General features: G+C 37.9%; 1 protein-coding gene across 3 annotated transcripts in view; it reads right to left on the bottom strand.

Moving 5' to 3' along the window:
* LOC122702916 (spermatid perinuclear RNA binding protein) overlaps window positions 1-18,755 on the bottom strand; it is a 140,048-nt gene that overhangs the window by 18,858 nt on the left and 102,435 nt on the right. For all 3 annotated transcript variants that reach the window (XM_043916909.1, XM_043916907.1, XM_043916908.1), the window contains 3 exons: window positions 9,560-9,652; window positions 8,728-8,927; window positions 1,331-1,489 (listed from right to left, as the gene is read on the bottom strand). In XM_043916909.1, the coding sequence (XP_043772844.1) occupies window positions 1,331-1,489; window positions 8,728-8,927; window positions 9,560-9,652 (452 nt within the window). The remainder of the gene's footprint in view (window positions 1-1,330; window positions 1,490-8,727; window positions 8,928-9,559; window positions 9,653-18,755) is intronic.

Raw genomic sequence — 18,755 nt, 5'->3', positions numbered from 1 at the left:
TTAGGATGGACTGGTTGGATCTCTGGTGGGACTGAGATCTGGATCTGGTGGAACTCTCTCAAGAATCTTCTAAAATACCACACTTCAAAAGCATCAATTCTTCGGCACTCTGCTTTCTTTATAGTCCAACTCTCACATCCATACATGACTACTGGAAAAACCATAGCCTTGACTAGACAGACCTTGTCAGCAAAGTAATGTCTCTGCTTTTTAATATGCTGTCTAGGTTGGTGATAACTTTCCTTCCAAGGAGGAAGCATCTTTTAATTTCATGGCTGCAATCACCATCTGTAGTGATTTTGGAACCCAAAAAAATAAAGTCAGTCACTCTTTCCACTGTTTCCCCATTTATTTGCCATGAAGTGATGGGACCAGATCCCATGATCTTAGTTTTCTGAATGTTGAGCTTTAAGCCAACTTTTTCACTCTCCTCTTTCACTTTCATCAAGGGGCTCTTTACTTCCTCTTCACTTTCTGCCATAAGGGTGGTGTCATATGCATATCTGAGGTTATTGATCTCCCGGAAATCTTGATTCCAGCTTGTGCTTCCTCAAGCCCAGCATTTCTCATGATGTACTCTGCATATAAGTTAATAAGCAGGGTGACAACAGCCAGCCTTGACGTATTCCTTTCCTGATTTGGATCCAGTCTGTTGTTCCACATCCAGTTCTAACTGTTGCTTCCTGACCTGCATACAGGTTTCTCAAGAGGCAGGTCAGGTGGTCTGGTATTCCCACCTCTTTCAGAATTTTCCAGAGTTTATTGTGATCCATGCAGTCAAAGGCTTTGGCATAGTCAATAAAGCAGAAATAGATGTTTTTCTGGAACTCTCTTGCTTTTTTGATGATCCAATGGATGTTGGCAATTTGACCTCTGGTTCCTCTGCCTTTTCTAAAACCAACTTGAACATCTGGAAGTTCACGGTTCACGTATTGCTGAAGTCTGGCTTGGAGAATTTTGAGCATTGACATTCTTGATACACTATAATTGTGAGATGCTGGACGTGACTCCCATGGCCAGCAAAAGAGAAATGCCAGTTAAACAAGGATACATCCACATGTTGTACAGTACACAGTTATGCTTACAAATATTTTTAGAGTTAAGTGAAAAAAACAAGACGTAAAACTGTATGAAAGTATGATTACCTTCATAAAAAAATAACCAAAGAAAAAAGGCTGGATAGAAATAAACAAAAATATTAATAATGGCTACCTCGTAAATACACACACCTGTATATGCTTTTGATTATCTCATTGGTACTTCTCCAGACCACTCAAATTTTTGACATTAAACATACTTTCTTTTCTAAGAAAAAAATATATATGTATACCTCTAAGGTACTGGAGGTTTCAGTTGTAGAATTTCCAGTATTATTGCTTGAGTTTGAAGACACTGTTTCATTTTTGCCTTCGTTATCTGACTTTTCATCGGAACTCATACATTCAATATCTGCGTCAAAGCCCGTTGGGTATCCCATTGCCTGCAGTACCTGTAAAAATTACATTAAGATTCAGTTTTATTCAAATACCAGACACCTCAGAGAATAGACGAAATACTGAGAACAATCGTTTCAACCCCAAAGCATCTGAATCCATGAAAAAGCAAGATGTTGCTCATCTACAAATCCTTAGTTAAACAAGCTTTACCTACCAGGGTATCACCACAAAAAAATGGAGGAAACCTCCTCAGAGTAACTAGGTTTAAATAACAGATAACAGAAATGCAAACCTGAGGCTACTCCAAGTTCACTTAATTTGGAGATGAGGACTTCTCTGATGGCACAGTGGATAAGAATCCACCTGCCAGTGCAGGGGACATGAGTTCAATTCGCGGTCCAGGAAGATTCCACATGCCAAGGAGCAATTAGGCCTGTGTTCCACAACTACTGAGCCCGTGCACTGCAACTAATGAAGCCCACATATCTAGATCCTGTGCTCCACAAGAGAAGCGAACCAAATGAGAAGCTTGCTCACTGAAGTGAAGAGTAGCCCCCACTCACCACAACTAGAGAAAGTCCACACAAAGCAGCGAAGATGGTGTGCAACCAAAAATTAATAAAGTACATAAATAATTTGGAAATGAGAGATGGAGAAACAGAATAGCCAAATTGAGCCAATGAGGTGGCAGTAATTAAAAGTAGAGTGGCACACTATGAAAAGTACACTGGGCTAGAAAGGAAAAAACCTGATGGTCTAACCTTTTTCTCCTCTGATCCTCAATTTTCTAATTTGCAAAACAGGAAGGCTGATTAACTAACCTAAGTTTTATGACTCAATCCAATATAGAAAATTAGCACAGAAAGGAAATCAAGACATTTTCTTTACCTTAGAGCCAGTTTGCCTGTTAGTTACAAAATTACAGCTATAGCTTCTTACTATCCATTCCTTTGGCTTTCAACTTAAAGCATAATCAAGACTTGCAAGAAAAGATTCAGGCCTTGGGTTTATCCTCTACGCTGACTGAACCAGGAACAAGTCTAGGTGTGTATCTCCATCCTGACTATCAAGGCTATGGCTCCCTCCCATGTTTACTCTTGTGTATTTCCATTCATATTTGGCACTTCTCATCTTTTTTAAAATAGTTTTCCAAACAGTGTATGTGTGTGCATGTGTATGTTTGCAAGCCTTTTAAAACCTCCTTCCAGGTTAAACTGCTTTAGATGTTTGCAAAAGAATATATCCACGAGCACATATTTATAAGCCTCTTTCAAACAGGCTGACATTGAGTTGTCAGTCACTGACTTAAAGGTCTGGACCAAAGTTAGGTTCCTAAAGATACCTGTATTTGTCTCAGCTTTTGAGTATGGTTTAAGGTGCCTAAGTGTAAAAGCAATGGCATATTTCTTTATAACCCCAACTATACCTAATAGCTTTCTCAAAAACCTGTAATGGCCACCACACAAATGAGAAAGACGTCAAACAACCTAGTCTTTATAAATGATGGCATCTTGTACAAAGATTTTGCTAACATAAATGAAATTACACTAAACAAAAAATGGGCAGAAGTAGAATTCTAAACCAAGAGAATATGAAATTAATTCACCCAGTTCATATGGAGAACTTGGCATTCTGTTGAACATTTTAAATTGTAAATAAATTCTCTGTATTCAATGGGAGTAAGGCCAAGAATACTTTAACATCGTAAGTACTAAAAGGACTCAAACAGGACTTCGCACTAAGTACACTAACATCACTTGGTTATATCCTCACCAGTATTTGTAAAGAAAACACCTTCTCTACTGCCCAAGTCCTACAAATATGCTCTCCCTGAGAAATTCCATCTCTGAAAGAGCAGTTATCAGTCTGGAATTAAAACCAGGTTAACACAGGCTGCAAGTCAAAAGCCAAGAGTCCCAAAGAAATTTGATTTGTTTACTCCAATAAAAACTAAAGACACGTAGTTTCTCCAAATTTAATACAGACAGTTAAAAGAGAATAATGTAAATTATTTAACACCACTTCTCTCTGCCCTTTTTTCACATATCAGATTCATTTATTGTTTTTGTAGCAACATACTTCAATACACTTAGAAATATTTCATATAAACTGATGGATAATCTCAAAGGATATTACAAATGTACTTACAACACAGCACAATAAAAACATTTTCCAATTAAGTCATATTTCTATGAACACATATTCTGAAATTATTAACTAGCATAAGCCACAAAAGTAAAAAAAAAAAAAAAAAAGTATGGAGTTCTTAGAACTCTAGAACCAATTTGTTTGGAATCAGCATTAAGGTCAAAAAAACTGGTATACCAAAGAAAAGTGAGTTTCAAATGTCTGGCAAACAAATCCAACCTAATAATCAAATCAATTGAGCTGAAAAATCACAAGATGATCCCTGGAAGAAAGGTGTATAGAAAATCCAGGGTAATCAGGCCTGTTCTCTTCTGGCAGGGGATTAAGGCTGAGATAGTTGATACCCTCAAAGATGAGGGACAAACAGTGAAAACACGAAATACCCTATCCATGGCTCTCCACTCAGAAGAAAGTCATACTCATGGCTTACGATAGTAGAGAGCTGATGTCTCGAGAACTTCTGCAGAGGGGCTTTATTCCTTTTCCCCTTCACCTGATTTTTTCTCTACAGTGACTAAGATTCTTTTCGTGGAATATGACTGATTATGTCTTTAAAGATGTCCTTTGTAAGGGACTGTCAGGAAAAAGGGCGAGAGGGGGAAAGGGAAGATTGGCCAATAATCTTCATTACTTTACGGTATGTGCTGCTAGGCAGCTAGGCTCCTTGAGCAAAACTGGTTTCTTCTTGTCTCATTTTGATTTCACTGCTGTTCTTAACAGGTACAGAGGTCTACCAAGTTACTGACTAAAGAATGCAAGGATTTTTATCTAGTGGGACCTACTTTTATAAACACGTTACATATAAAACACACTCCCAAACTCACTTATAACAGAATCTATAATGCGATATAACCTTTACAGAAGGCAATTTAGCAATATATGCCTGACATCCAATAAGAAATCCTAATCCTCTGCTAAAGGCAAGGGAGCAAAGGAAAGATATACCCATTTGAATGCAAGTTCCAGAGAACAGCAAGGAGAGATAAGAAAGCCTTCCTCAGTGATCAGTGCAAAGAAATAGAGGAAAACAATAGAATGGGAAAGACTACAGATCTCTTCAAGAAAATCAGAGATACCAAGGGAACATTTCATGCAAAGATGAGCACAATAAAGGACAGAAATTATATGACCTAACAGAAGCAGAAGATATTAAGAAGAGGTGGCAAGAATACACAGAAGAACTATACAAAAAAGATCTTCATGACCCAAATAACAATGGTGTCATCACTCACCTAGAGCCAGACACCCTGGAATGTGAAATAAAGTGGGCCTTAGGAAACATCACTACGAACAGAACGAGTGGAGGTGATGGAATTTCAGTTGAGCTATTTCAACTCCTAAAAGATGATGCTGTGAAAGTGCTGTACTCAATATGCCAGCCAATTTGGAAAACTCAGCAATTGGCCACAGGACTGGAAAAGGTCAGTTTTCATTCCAATTCCAAAGAAAGCCAATGTCAAAGAATGTTCAAACTACCACACAATTGCATTCATCTCACATGCTAGCAAAGTAATGCTCAAAATTCCCAAGCCAGGGTTCAACAGTACGTGAACCATGAACTTATAGATGTTCAAGAGGTATTTAGAAAAGGCAGAGGAACCAGAGGTCAAATTGCCAGCATCCACTGGATCATAGAAAAATAGAGTTTCAGAAAAACATCTGCTTTATTGACTATGCCAAAGCCTTTCACTGTGTGGATCACAACAAACTATGGAAAATTCTTCAAGAGATGGGAATACCACCACCTTGTCTGTCTCCTGAAAAATCTGTATGCAGGTCAAGAAGCAACAGTTAGAACTGGACATGGAACAATGGACTGGTTCCAAATTGGGAAAGGAGTACATCAAGGCTGTATATTGTCACCCTGCTTATTTAACTTCTATGCAGAGTACATCATGCGAAATGGCAGGCTGGATGAAGCACAAGCTGGAATCAAGACTGCCGGGAGAAATATCAATAACCTCAGATATGCAGATGATACCACACTTACGGCAGAAAGCAAAGAACTAAAGAGTCTCTTGATGAAAGTGAAAGAGGAGAGTGAAAACTTTAGCTTAAAACTCAACATTCAGAAAACTAAGATCATGGCACCCAGTCCCATCATGTCATGGCAAACAGATGGGGAAAGAATGGAAACAGTGAGAGACTATTTTTGGGGGCTCCAAAGTCACTGCAGATGGTGATTGCAACCATGGAATTAAGACACTTGCTCCATGGAAGAAAAGCTGTGACCAACCTAGACAGTGTACTAAAAAGCAGAGACATTACTTTACCAACAAAGGTCCATCTAGTCAAAGCTATGGTTTTTCCAGCAGTCATGTATGGATGTGAGAGTTGGACCATAAAGAAAGCTGAGCACCAAGAGAACTGACGCTTTTGAACTGTGGTGTTGGAGAACTCTTGAGAGTCCCTTGGACTGAAAGGAGATCCAACCAGTCCATCCTAAAGGAAATCAGTCCTGAATATTCATTGGAAGGACTGATGCTGAAGCTAAAACTTCAATACTCTAGCTACTGGATGCAAAGAACCAACTCATTGAAAAGACCCTGATGCTGGGAAAGATTGAAGGCAGGAGAAGAAGGGGACGATAGAAGATGAGATGATTGCATGGCATCACCAACACGATAAACATGAGTTTGAACAAGCTCTGGGAGTTGATGATAGACAGGTAAGCCTGGTGTGCTGTAGTTCATGGGGTCGCAAAGAAGTCAGGCACGACTGAGCTACTGAACTGAATACATGTTTAATGAATTAACAGATCACTCAAATGTGCTTTCTTCTTCTTTACTTAATTTTGGCTCTGATGGGTCTTTGTTGCTGTGTGGGCTCCTCTCTAGTTGTTGTGAGGAGGAGCGACTCTCTCCCTATGGTGTGTGGCCCTCTCACTGCAGTGCTTTCTCTTGTTGTAGAACATGGGCCCTAGGGGTCGAGGGTTTCAGTAGTTGTGGCTTTCGGGCCCTAGAGCACAGACTCTATAGCTGTGGCACATGGGTTCAACAAGGTTATAGCATCTTCCCAGATCAGGGATCACACCAGTGTCTCCTGCCTTGGCAGGCAGATTCTTTACCACTGAGCCACTAGGAAAGTCCTGGGCTTTCTTCTTAACCTAGCAATTCCATCTCTAGAATGTATCATAAAGGATAATCAGATTAGTTCACAAACATGAAAAGCAATCAACTGGATGCATATAAATCTAAATAGATCAGTTACATTATGGCAGATTGATAATAATAAAATATTATACCATCACTAAAAATTAGAGCAAACTTTGTTGTTACTTAAAAAAAAAACTCATAATAAATTTTTAGATACACAAGAAAGCCATGGTCCCATTTTAAATATACATTTTTATATACACAGTATGTTGGTCCCTCCATTCCTTATGTGAAAGCCTTGGAGCCAGATTGTTTCCACAATTCCTAATGATGCAAAGTTTATAAAGCTAAAACAGTACATTTACCAAGTATTTTCCAAATCCTCAGTGGATTCTCAGGTGCCACCCCATGTGTGTGCATCAAACTTAGGGAAATATTTTTCATTTTCAATACTTTTTTGGAATTATAAAAACAAAAAGCTTAGAAAAATACATACCAAAATATTAATGGTTATTATGAGAACAAATAACACCTAAATCTTGTTGTATTGCAAAATCTGCCACTCTACTAACTCCCCCAAATTTGACTAACTGAAACCTGCTATGAGGCCACTAGCTTATATTACAGGTTATTATAAGAAATAACCCACAGACTGTCACTGCATTAGAGATGCCTCTGAAAGACATCACTGCTTCATGATATTGCTTTCTTTTTTATGAAGAACCACCCAAGGGGAATGCCAAGCGACCTTTAGACCAAAACAACTCTGACTCTCATAATCAACTATCATAAACAAAGAACTGATATACATATTTCACAAGCTTTCTGGGTCAGGTGTTAGAGAACTGATATACATATTTCACAAGCTTTCTGGGTCAGGTGTTAGTCAAACTTGTGACTCATTCTCAGCATACTTTACAACTAAACTGTATTTTTAGCCTTTTTCCTAAATTCACTTTTCCCTCATTCTTAGTATTCTTTTTGTCTCATTTTAAACTCAAACTATTTCGACATACTTAAAAAGTACTCCCTTTTAAACAACATACCCTATTGTTCCATAATTTTATTGCTTAGTTGGTATTTTTCTGCATTGCGCTTATTACCACTTAACAAATAACTAACCCATGTGTACATCCACTGTCTTTCTCCCCATCCTATCCTCATTAGAATGCAGGTTCCGGGAGGGTGGAGACTTTGTTCAGGTCACTGCTATATTCTTAGCATCCATGATAACATTTACATTAATAAATACCTGCAAACTGGAATGATTATGAAAACAGACCAATTACATTTTATGTCATACTATTACATAACAGAACTTAACTTTTAATTTCAGAAAATTCTGAAATTTAAAGTTATCTTCCATCTATATGATCTTTGACATTTTCATATTTCTCTGCAAGAGGCCAGATGTACCCATGGATAGAGTCTAGTATTTAGCAATTTTCTACAAACTTACATGCATACTGGTTCAATCCTGGATCTTACTCTTTATGGAAATATTTCAAAATACAGAAAAGGCACCAGATGCCAAAAAAAAAGAAATCATTAATTTATGATAGAAAAAAATCTGCAAATAGCAAAATGTCCAATGATGGGAATGTTTAAATAAGTAACAGTATATCTATTATAATCATTATAATCATACAGCCATTAAAATATATTTATGAAGATTTTAGTAACATGGAAGAATACTGATGACATGTGAAATGAAAGAAGATTAAATTACACATACACTGTGAGCTCAACATAAAAAAAAGAAACAAAAATACTGCTGTATATACTATATAAAATATTAATGAACTGCCTCAGAGATAAGCAATTAACATAGATTTTCTTTACTTTTTTCTCTGTTTTGCAAATTTTGTATCATCAATACATATTATTGTATAATCAAAAAAGAATAGTTTTGTGATTCTGAGGTGACAGAAGTCTATATGCTATTGTCATTAAAATCCTGAAAATTCTGTTAATTTACCATAAATAAACAAGCACCTTATTTACAACATAAAATAACAAAGCACTGTTAAATAAAATAAATACTGTACCTTCACTGCTACGTGAAGCTTTGCTGTTTTCTTGGATGGTCCTGAAGCTTCATATGTTGTACCATCCACATCTACAGACATTGTGAAGACTGGGGCATGGACAGGGCCAGACTGAGATAAGAGCTTATACTGAAGCCCAGGCCTGATCTGATTTAACCTCATTAGTGCATTCATAAGGTCTATTGCTTTACTATCCAGAACTGCAAGAGAAAGAGGAATGAGGTCAGAAATTAAACCACTTGCTTTAATCTATGTTTTTGTAGGTTCCTAGAAACTACTATAAACTCAGGTTTTAAAAAAGCAAGAATTTCAAAATACACATATAAGTTCTCTTCATAAATAATTCTAAAATTACTGCTTAAATACCTACGCTAACATCATTGTAAAAGTAACATGCAGTAACATGTTTGTTGTTGTTCAGTTGCTAAGTCAATTCCAACTCTTTGTGACCCCACGGACTGTAGCCCGCCAGGCTCCCCTGTCCATGGGATTTCCCAGGCAAGAATACCGGAGTGGGTTGCCATTCCCTTCTCCAGGGGAATCTCCTCATCCAGGGAGCAAACCAGTGTCTCCTGCAATGGCAGGTGGATTCTTTATCCATCAGGGAAGCCCATGCATTACCATAGCTATTAACTAATTTTAGTTTGCTAATATTAATATATCTTAAGCAAATGGTGCTTGAAAACAGAAGCTATTCATTTTCTTCAAATTTGAATGCAAATCAAATTCTTCACTTTTTAATTTTTATTTTCTTGGGACATAAATCCTTTCTAGTTCACATCTATAAGAATAAAGATTTAAAAAAAAAAAAAAGAATAAAGATTTTACACACTTTTCCTTAAGTTTCGTTTCATCTTCTTATTGGGATCTTTATCATCCCCTAATCCATCTTCAAATGGCCTCTTCAGAGCTGAAGACCCAGCACCTAAAAAAAGTTACAAGAGATTATCAGTTAAAACAATGATTCCACTTACTCTACCAAATGTATTTAGTATGTTCAGGAAGGAAAAATCTTAGGAATCACACAAGGACCATAAGACCCTTTCACTGATCAATTAAAAATGTAGGGACTTCCCTAGTGGTCTAGTGATTAAGACTGCGCTTCCAATGCAGGGGACGAGGGTTCAACCCCTGATTGGGAAACAAAGATACCACATGCCACATGGTGTGGCCAAAACATAAAAAAAATTTTTAATTTTAAAACATATATGTGTTCAGTACAGTTCAGTCGTGTCCAACTCTTTGCAACCTCACGAACTGTAGCATGCCAGGCTTCCCTGTTGATCACCAACTCTCGGAGCTTGTTCAAACTCCTGTCCATTGAGTGGGTGATGCCATCCAACCATCTCATCCTCTGTCGTTCCCTTCTCCTACTGCCTTCAACCGTTCCCAGCATCAGGGTCTTTTCCAATGAGTCGGTTCTTCGCATCATGTGGCCAAAGCACTGGAGCTGCAGCTTTAGCATCAGTCCCTCCAATGAATATTCAGGACTGATTTCCTTTAGGATGGACTGGTTGGATATCCGTGCAGTCCAAGGGACTCTCAAGAGTCTTCTCCAACACCACAGTTCAAAAGCATCAATTCTCTGGTGCTCAGCTTTCTTTATGGTCCAAGTCTCACATCCATACATGACTACTGGGAAAAAGCATAGCTTTGACTAGACAGACCTTTGTTGGCAAAGTGATATTTCTGCCTTTTAACATGCTGTCTAGGTTGGTCACAGCTTTTCTTCCAAGGAGCAAGAGTCTTTTAATTCCATGGCTGCAGTCACCATCTGCAGTAATTTCATAATCTTGTAATAGCAAAAACTTTTAAATGAATCTCCATGAAACAATATTAACCCTTCTTATATTTATTTTTCCATTTATTCACATACACTCATACAAATTATGCATATATTCACAACTATATACACATAAACAGAAAAAAGTTTGGAAAGATATATATCAAAATGTTAAAAGTAGTTATCTCTGGTAGTAAGATTTATTTTCACTTACGTCTTTTCAAATATTTCTCTAAGTTAACATTTATTCTATAAATTTTTAAAGTCAACATGTTAAATCTCATGCTTTTGGAAATCTGATTATTTCTCATACTACAAAATAATTCTTCTGCCTGCCCGTTCAAATTCCTATTCAAGATTTTATTTACAGTTCATCTCCATTAAGTTTTCTTCAGCTTCTCTCTCATCTCAACTTTTAAAAGAGTTTCTATGGTAGCAGAAATATAAAGTGCCATGTGGAGTCTTGTGTCATTGTCTATTTCATACATAGACACCTTGTGTTTCCTTAGTGCTCTAGGAAGGTCAAAGATATTTTCTCCTTATCTGTATCTTACAAACTATCTAACATAAGACTTAGAAACAACATAATGGTTATGGAACAAAAACTGAAAACTAATATCAATTTCTGAGATAAAGCAACTAGTTAGTAACACTGGCAGACATAAAGCAGGAGCTTTATTGTCCAAAACAAAACCAATCAGAGAAAAGCTTATCAACCTGTCCAAGTACCTGAAAAGACCTGTATTTTCACCTTAAAAGCTGGTTGTTGAGGGTCCTAAAGAAAAGTTACACTCAAAAGATTCATGCAAAAAAAAAAAAAAAAAAAAATTCATGCCATAATGTTTCCAGATACTTCTTAGAGATAACTACATATTTCTCTGATCATCAAGATTTATAATCCCTTCGGGTAAACACTGACTTCAGCATTTGCTTGAGTCAATACTTACCACTCAGGTCAATCAATCTTGATGTTCTCTCTTCAACAGAAGGCAATATCTACTTATATCTGCTTAGTATTGTATTTCATCTGCATTACATAAAACTGTGCATACGCCAGTCTCCCAGAATGCAGTCTTCAAGAGACAGAGTTAAGGAACAAACGTCTATTCAATCACTCTCCCACTCATTAAGTTGCATTAAAAGCTGCTCTCTGATTGCCTGGAATTCACTAGCTGGCTTAAACATACAGATCTGTTCTCTAAAATCTCCAGCTACATGAACAGTTGCATGGATTAAACTTCATTCTACCATCCCTGCTACTAGACAAGGGCTGTAAAATCTGGAGCTAATCATAATAGTAATGGGGGTGGGGAGCATGCCTTACAAAAAAACAAGCTGTTCTCAATACATACAGTACCTAGAAACAAGAAGTGGTCATTTGAGAGGCAACAGTTTTTAAAACAGGTGAGAGCTTACCATATGCCTAGCACTGTTCTTAATACCTTGTATGAATTAATTTATTTAATTCTCACAAGCATCCTATGAAGTCTGTACTTCATCATTCTCATTACAATTTCATTCATGTATTTATCCAGCAACAAATATTAATAGAACATTTCTATGTTCAGGACAGTTTTAGATGCTGGACATTGAGAACAAAACAACTTCCCTGTTTTTAGAGAGCGTGTGTGCACCTGGTGGTAGAGACTAAGCCCAACATGTCATATAGTTCCAGGCACAATGAAGAAAAGTAAGAGACTTAAGGGAGAGGAAGCATTGCTATTTTTTAACATGCGGTGCCCATCAGAAAGGTATCACTTAATAGATAAGGTAATTAATTGACAAAGACTTGAAGAAAAGAAAATTCAGCTATTTGGGGAAAGAGCCCCAGGAAGAGAAAACTCAGCTACAAAGGTCTTCCATCAGGAACATACTAAGAAACAGCATAAAGGCCTGAGTGGTGGAGTGGCATGAACAACAACGGGACAAGAGAAGACGATGAGCAGGAGCAGTTCTCAACTTTAACTGCCACTTATGCACTAGAGGAACTTCTGGAAAATACAAAAGTTCCACTTCTAGTATAAGAAAGTAAGTCAATGGAAACAGACTTCCTGACGAGAGTAATTACAAAAGCTGGACCAAATGCAGAATAAATATCTGCTCCTGTGCAATAATGAACTATGGAGTCAAGGTCCAGGAGATGAAGGAAACCTTGCACTGGGGGCCACATTTCCCTTGGAGGTATCCTCCACCCCCAGAAGAAGTCAATAAGGACTGAACAGAGCACTTCTTAAAAAATTTTTTTATTATGGAAAATTTCCAACACACACAAAAGTGTAAAGAGTAATATAATAAATTCCCATGAATCCATCAATTAGCTTCAAGAATTACCAACATGAGGCCGATCTCATCTCATCTGTATCATTCTCTTGTCCTCTCTCCATTTTTGTTAAACAATAGATTCTTGTTGGTTATTTATTTTAAATATAGCCATGTGTACATGTCAATTCCGAACTCTGTAACAATCCCTCCCCATCAGGTAATGGTAAGTTCTGAACAGAGTACTTTTAATAGGCACCCAGGTCTCAGGGATCAAAAACTGAACTTTAAGGACCTCCAAAAGAGTAAGGCCTGGTGAATTTCCCACAATGTGGAGTGGCCCTCTCCAGTGCCATATGTGGGAAGTAAATGAAGTGGAAATAGTCTGGATTTCACAAGGACTGAGGCCCAGCTTCAAATCACCTAAACACCCAATTCCATTAGGATGATCAAGATTGCCAATTCCACTAGCCCAGAAAGAAATACAAATCCTCCCTGAAGGACAGCGTAATTACTCTAGTCTTTAAATTCTAAAAGTTTTTCAATTTACATCTCCAGTACTCAAAACAAAAACACATGAAAAGACAAGATATTCTGAACAAAATTCATGAGAATCAGCAGAAAATAGAAACAGATCCCCAAAAGACACTGGTGATGAAGCATTCTTTCAGAAACAAACTGTATTAAAAAGAACGATCAGACTTCTCAAAAAGAAAAGACATCAAGAAGAATTTCTGCCACAATATCTAAAGCTAGAAGAGCCAAGATTCTAGAAATTAAAAACTGAAAGACCTACAAAAGGAAACAGACAATCCATATTGAGGGAAACTGACATACCTATCTCAATAATTAAGAGAATAAAGTTTTAAAAAATTATACTACAGATGTATAAGATTCAAACAACATAATGATCAAGTGTGACCTGACATGTAAAGAATATTCTGACTCTACCAACTGCAGACCATACACACTTTTTCAAAGTATGAATCATTTATAAAAACCAACCATGTGCTGAGCTATAAACTAACTTTCAAGAAATACCAAGTCCAGTTCAGTGGCTCAGTCATAACCGACTCTTTGCAACCCCACGGACTGCACAACACCAGGCTTCCCTGTCCATCATCAACTCCCAAAGCTTGTTCAAACTCATGTCCATGGAGTCGGTGATGCCATCCAACCATCTCATCCTCTGTCATCCCCTACTCCTCTTGTCTTCAATTGTTCCCAGCATCAGGGTCTTTTCCAGTGAGTCAGTTCTTCGCATCAGGTGGCCAAAGTATTGGAATTTCAGCTTCAGCATCAGTCCTTCCAATGAAGGACTCTCAAGAGTCTTCTCCAACATCATAGTTTGAAAGCATCAATTCTTCGGCACTCAGCTTTCTTTATAGTCCAACTCTCTCAACCATACATGACTACTGGAAAAATCATAGCTTTGACTAGACAGACCTTTGTTGGTAAAGTAATGTCTCTGTTTTTTATTATATTGTTTAGGTTGGTCAACAGCTTTTTTCCAAGGAGCAAGCGTCTTTTAATTTCATAGCTGGACTCAACACGTGCATCGACTTTGGAGCCAAAAAAAATAAAGTCTGTCACTGTTTCCATTGTTTTCCCATCTATTTACCATGACATGATGGGACCGGATGCCATGAACTTCGCTTTTTGAATGCTTCATTTTAAGCCAGCTTTTTCACTCTCCTCTTTCACTTTCATCATGAGACGCTTCAGTTCCTCTTCGATTTCTGCCATAAGAGTGGTGTCATCTGCATATCTGAAGTTATTGATACTTCCCCCAGCAACCTTGATTCCAACTTGTGCTTCATCCAGCCTGCCATTTCACATGATGTACTCTGCATAGAAGTTAAATAAGCAGGGTGACAATACACAGCCTTGACATACTCCTTTCCCAGTTTGGAACCAGTCCATTGTTCCATGCCCAGTTCTAACTGTTGCTTCTGGACCTGCATACAGATTTCTCAGGAGGCAGACAAGGTGGTCTGGTATTCCCATCTCTTGAAGAATTTTCCACAGTTTGTTGTGATCCACACACTCAAAGGCTTTGGCATAATCAATAAAGTAGATGTTTTTCTGAAACTCTTATTTTTCTATGATCCAAAGGATGTTGGCAATTTGATCTCTGGTTCCTCTGCCTTTTCTAAATACAGCTTGAACATCTGGAAGTTCACAGTTCACATACTGTTGAACCCTGGCTTGGAGAATTTTGAGCATTACTTTGCTAGTATGTGAAATTAGTGTAACTGTGCAGTAGTTTGAACATTCTTTGGGACTGGAAGAAAAACTGACCTTTTCCAGTCCTGTGGCCAACTGCTGAGATTTCCAGATTTGCTGGCATATTGAGTACAGCACTTTCACAGCATCAACTTTTAGGATGTGAAATAGCTCAACTGGAATTCCATCACCTCCACTAGCTTTGTTTGTAATGATGTGTCCTACGACCCACTTGACTTCACACTCCAAGATGTCTGGTTCCAGGTGAGTGATGACACCATTGTAGTTATCTGGGTCATGAAGATCTTTTTGGTATAGTTCTTCTGTGTATTCTTGCCACCTCTTCTTAATATCTTTTGCTCTGTTAGGTCCGTACCATTCCTGTCCTTTATTGTGCCCATCTTTGCATGAAGTGTTCCCTTGGTATCTCTAATTTTCTTCAAGAGATCTCTAGTCTTTCCCATTTTATTGTTTTCCTCTATTTCTTTGCGTTGGTCGCTGAGGAAGGCTTTCTTATCTCTCCTTGCTATTCTTTGGTACTCTGTATTCAGATGGGTATATCTTTCCTTTTCTCCTTTGCCTTTTGCTTCTCTTCTATCCACTCTTTGTAAGGCTATTTGTAAGGTCTCTTCAGAAAACCATTTTACCTTTTTGCATTTCTTTTCTTTGGGGATGGTCTTGATAACTGCCTCCTATACAATGTCACAAACCTCTGTCCATAGTTCTTCAGGCACTCTATCAGATCTAATCCCTTGAATTTATTTGTCACTTCCACTGTATAGTTGTAAGGGATTTGATTTAGGTCATACCTGAATGGTCTAGTGGTTTTCCCTACTTTCTTCAATTTAAGTCTGAATTTGGCAATAAGGAGTTCATGATCTGAGCCACAGTCAGCTCCCGGTCTTATTTTTGCTGACTATATAGAGTTTCATCATCTTCTGCTACAAAGAATATAATCAATCTGATTTTGATGTTGACCATCGGGTGATATCCATGTGTAGAGTCGTCTCTTTTGTCATTGGAAGAGGGTGTTTGTTATGACCAGTGTGTTCTCTTGGCAAAACTCTTAGCCTTTGCCCTGCTTCATTTTGTACTCCAAGGCCAAACTTGATGGGGCGTGGGGAGCAGGGGAATCACACAAAGCATGTTCTCAGATCACAGTAGAATAAGTGAGCTCAAAAATAGAGATTAACTAGAAAAATCTTCATTTGTCTGAAAATTAAGCAATGACATTTAAATGGCTTATGTGTCAAAAAAAAATTGGTAACAAGGGAAAATTAAAAGACTTTAACTGATAATGAAAATACTAATGTAAAAAGAGTATAAATCACATAAATCTGGGCATAAAGGAAAACAGTCTTAATAGTGTATATGATAATATAAGAGGCTAAACACTAATAATGTATTCACCTCGAAATTTTTCTTTTTTTTTTTTTTTTTTTTTTTAGTTTTTTCAAAATTTTTCTTAAAAGAACAGCAAATTAAACCCAAAGGACGTAGTGAGGAAGAACAAAGGATAAGAACAGAAGGCAATGAAATAAAATACAAGCATATGCCAGGAGATGATCAACAAACTCAAAAGCTGATTTCTTTTTAAAGACTAATAAAACTGATAAATCTGTAGTGAGAGTGATCAGAAAAAAAGAAGGTACAAAAATGTATAAAAGAGGACATCAATATTGCAGACACTAAGAAGAGGATCTTATAAACTACTTTATATTTAAATTTAGATGAACAAATTCCTAGAAAAACACAATTTACCAAAACTCTCATAAGAAGATAGTTTGATACACATTAAGGAAATTAGATCCATAAGTTAAAACCTCTTCACAAAGAAAACCTCACACCCAAATGGTTTCACTGGTAGATTATTCCAAACATTTAAGGAAGAAATAACATCAATATTACACAATCTCTTCCAAGGAACAGAAATAGAAGGATGGGTCCTTCTCAACTCATTTTAAGAGGCCCGCAAAACCTTAGAGCCAAAACTGGACAAAACATTACAACAAAGGAAAACTGCTGATTAATCTAACACACAAAAATCTGTGTTTCTATGATCTGCTCACAAAAAGCCCCACAAGGTTGTTCACAGCATCTTTATTTGTAATTGTCAAAAACTACTAGAGACAAACAAAATGTCCTACAATAGGTGCATGACTTAACCAAACTGGTTCATCTGTGGCACCGAATCCTACTTAACAGTAAAAAGGAATAAACTATTGACATGTGCCAACAACTTGGAGGGGTCACAAAAGTATCATACTAAGTAGGGGGATGAGGATCTCAAAAAATCACATAATGATAACTTCATTGATATAAAATTCTTGAAGTAACAAAATTACAGAGATGGAGAAAAATCAGTAGTTTTCAAGGTTTGAGGGCTTCCCTGGTAGCTCAGCTGGTAAAGAATCTGCCTGCAATGCAGGAGACCTAGGTTCAATCCCTGGGTTGGGAAGATCCCCTTGAGAAAAGGATGGTTACCCACTCCTACTTGCAAAGAGTCGGACACGACTGAGCGACTTTCACTCCAAGGCTTGAGGATGGCTGAAGGAAGAGGAGTGGTATTGCTCTAAACTGGCCACATACACAAGTTCTCTGTGGTGATGAAATCATCTGTGTCTTGATTGTCACGGGGGTTACACAAATCTACCATGTGATAAAGTGGCATAAAACCTATACCCACATTGTATAAATGTCAATTTCTTGGTTTCCATATTCTCCTACAGTTACATAAGATGTAACCATGGGGAAAAACCAGGTGAAGGTTCCATGGGACACCTCTGTACAATCTTAGCAATTTCCTATGAATCTGTAATTATAGATAATAAGGGGATCAACAAAAAGAAACCTGCTGCTTTATTGAGAACAGATAAGATGGGCAAGGAAGACTAGGCACAGTAGACAGACAATAACAAAGGTAAGAGATGACCAGGGCAACTTAGGCCAGGATGGCAGCAGTGAAGAAGTTAAAGAGCTGAATACTAGACACACTTTGAAAGTAAAACAGCCAGTTTTGCTGATGATGTGCATGTGGGTGAAAGAAAGAGAAGACTCAAGGGTGAAGGTTTTTGGCCTGAGCACAGAGATGGGTAGTTTCCAACGTCTGGGATGGTGATAACTATGGGAAGCACAGGTGAGAAGGAGAGTAAGGACAGGACATCTGAAGTGTGAGGTGTCTGTGAGATATCCATGTGGAAACACTGATAGGCATTTAGATAGGGAGGGCTGAGGTCAAGGGCTGGGAGTCTATAGAGTATAAATGTAAACTTAGGAATCTGCAGTGAATAGAAGGTATTTCAAGACAAGAAACTAGATGACGTCTCTGAAAGAGTCTAAACAACCAGTCCAGCCTAAAGGATATCAGTCCTGGGTGTTCACTGGAAGGAATGATGCTGAGGCTGAAACTCCAATACTTTGGCCACCTCATGCAAAGAGCTGACTCATTGGAAAAGACCCTGATGCTGGGAGGGATTGGGGGCAGGAGGAGAAGGGGACGACAGAGGATGAGATGGCTGGATGGCATCACCGACTCGATGGACATGAGTTTGAGTAAACTCTGGGAGTTGGTGATGGACAGGGAGGCCTGGCGTGCTGCAATTCATGGGGTCGCAAAGAGTCGGACACGACTGAGCAACTGAACTGAACTGAAACAGGTGTAAATAAAGAAAAATGGTCTAAGGTCTGCACCCAGGACACTTTAACATTCGAAATCAGAAAGATAAGAAAAAACAAAGACAGCTGAGGAAAAGTACAGTGG

The sequence above is a fragment of the Cervus elaphus genome, chromosome 11 (assembly GCF_910594005.1).
Source record: "Cervus elaphus chromosome 11, mCerEla1.1, whole genome shotgun sequence".
Classification (NCBI taxonomy): Eukaryota; Metazoa; Chordata; class Mammalia; order Artiodactyla; family Cervidae; genus Cervus; species Cervus elaphus.
The sequence above is the reverse complement of the archived record's forward strand: the minus strand, read 5'-3'. Positions and strand labels throughout refer to the sequence as shown.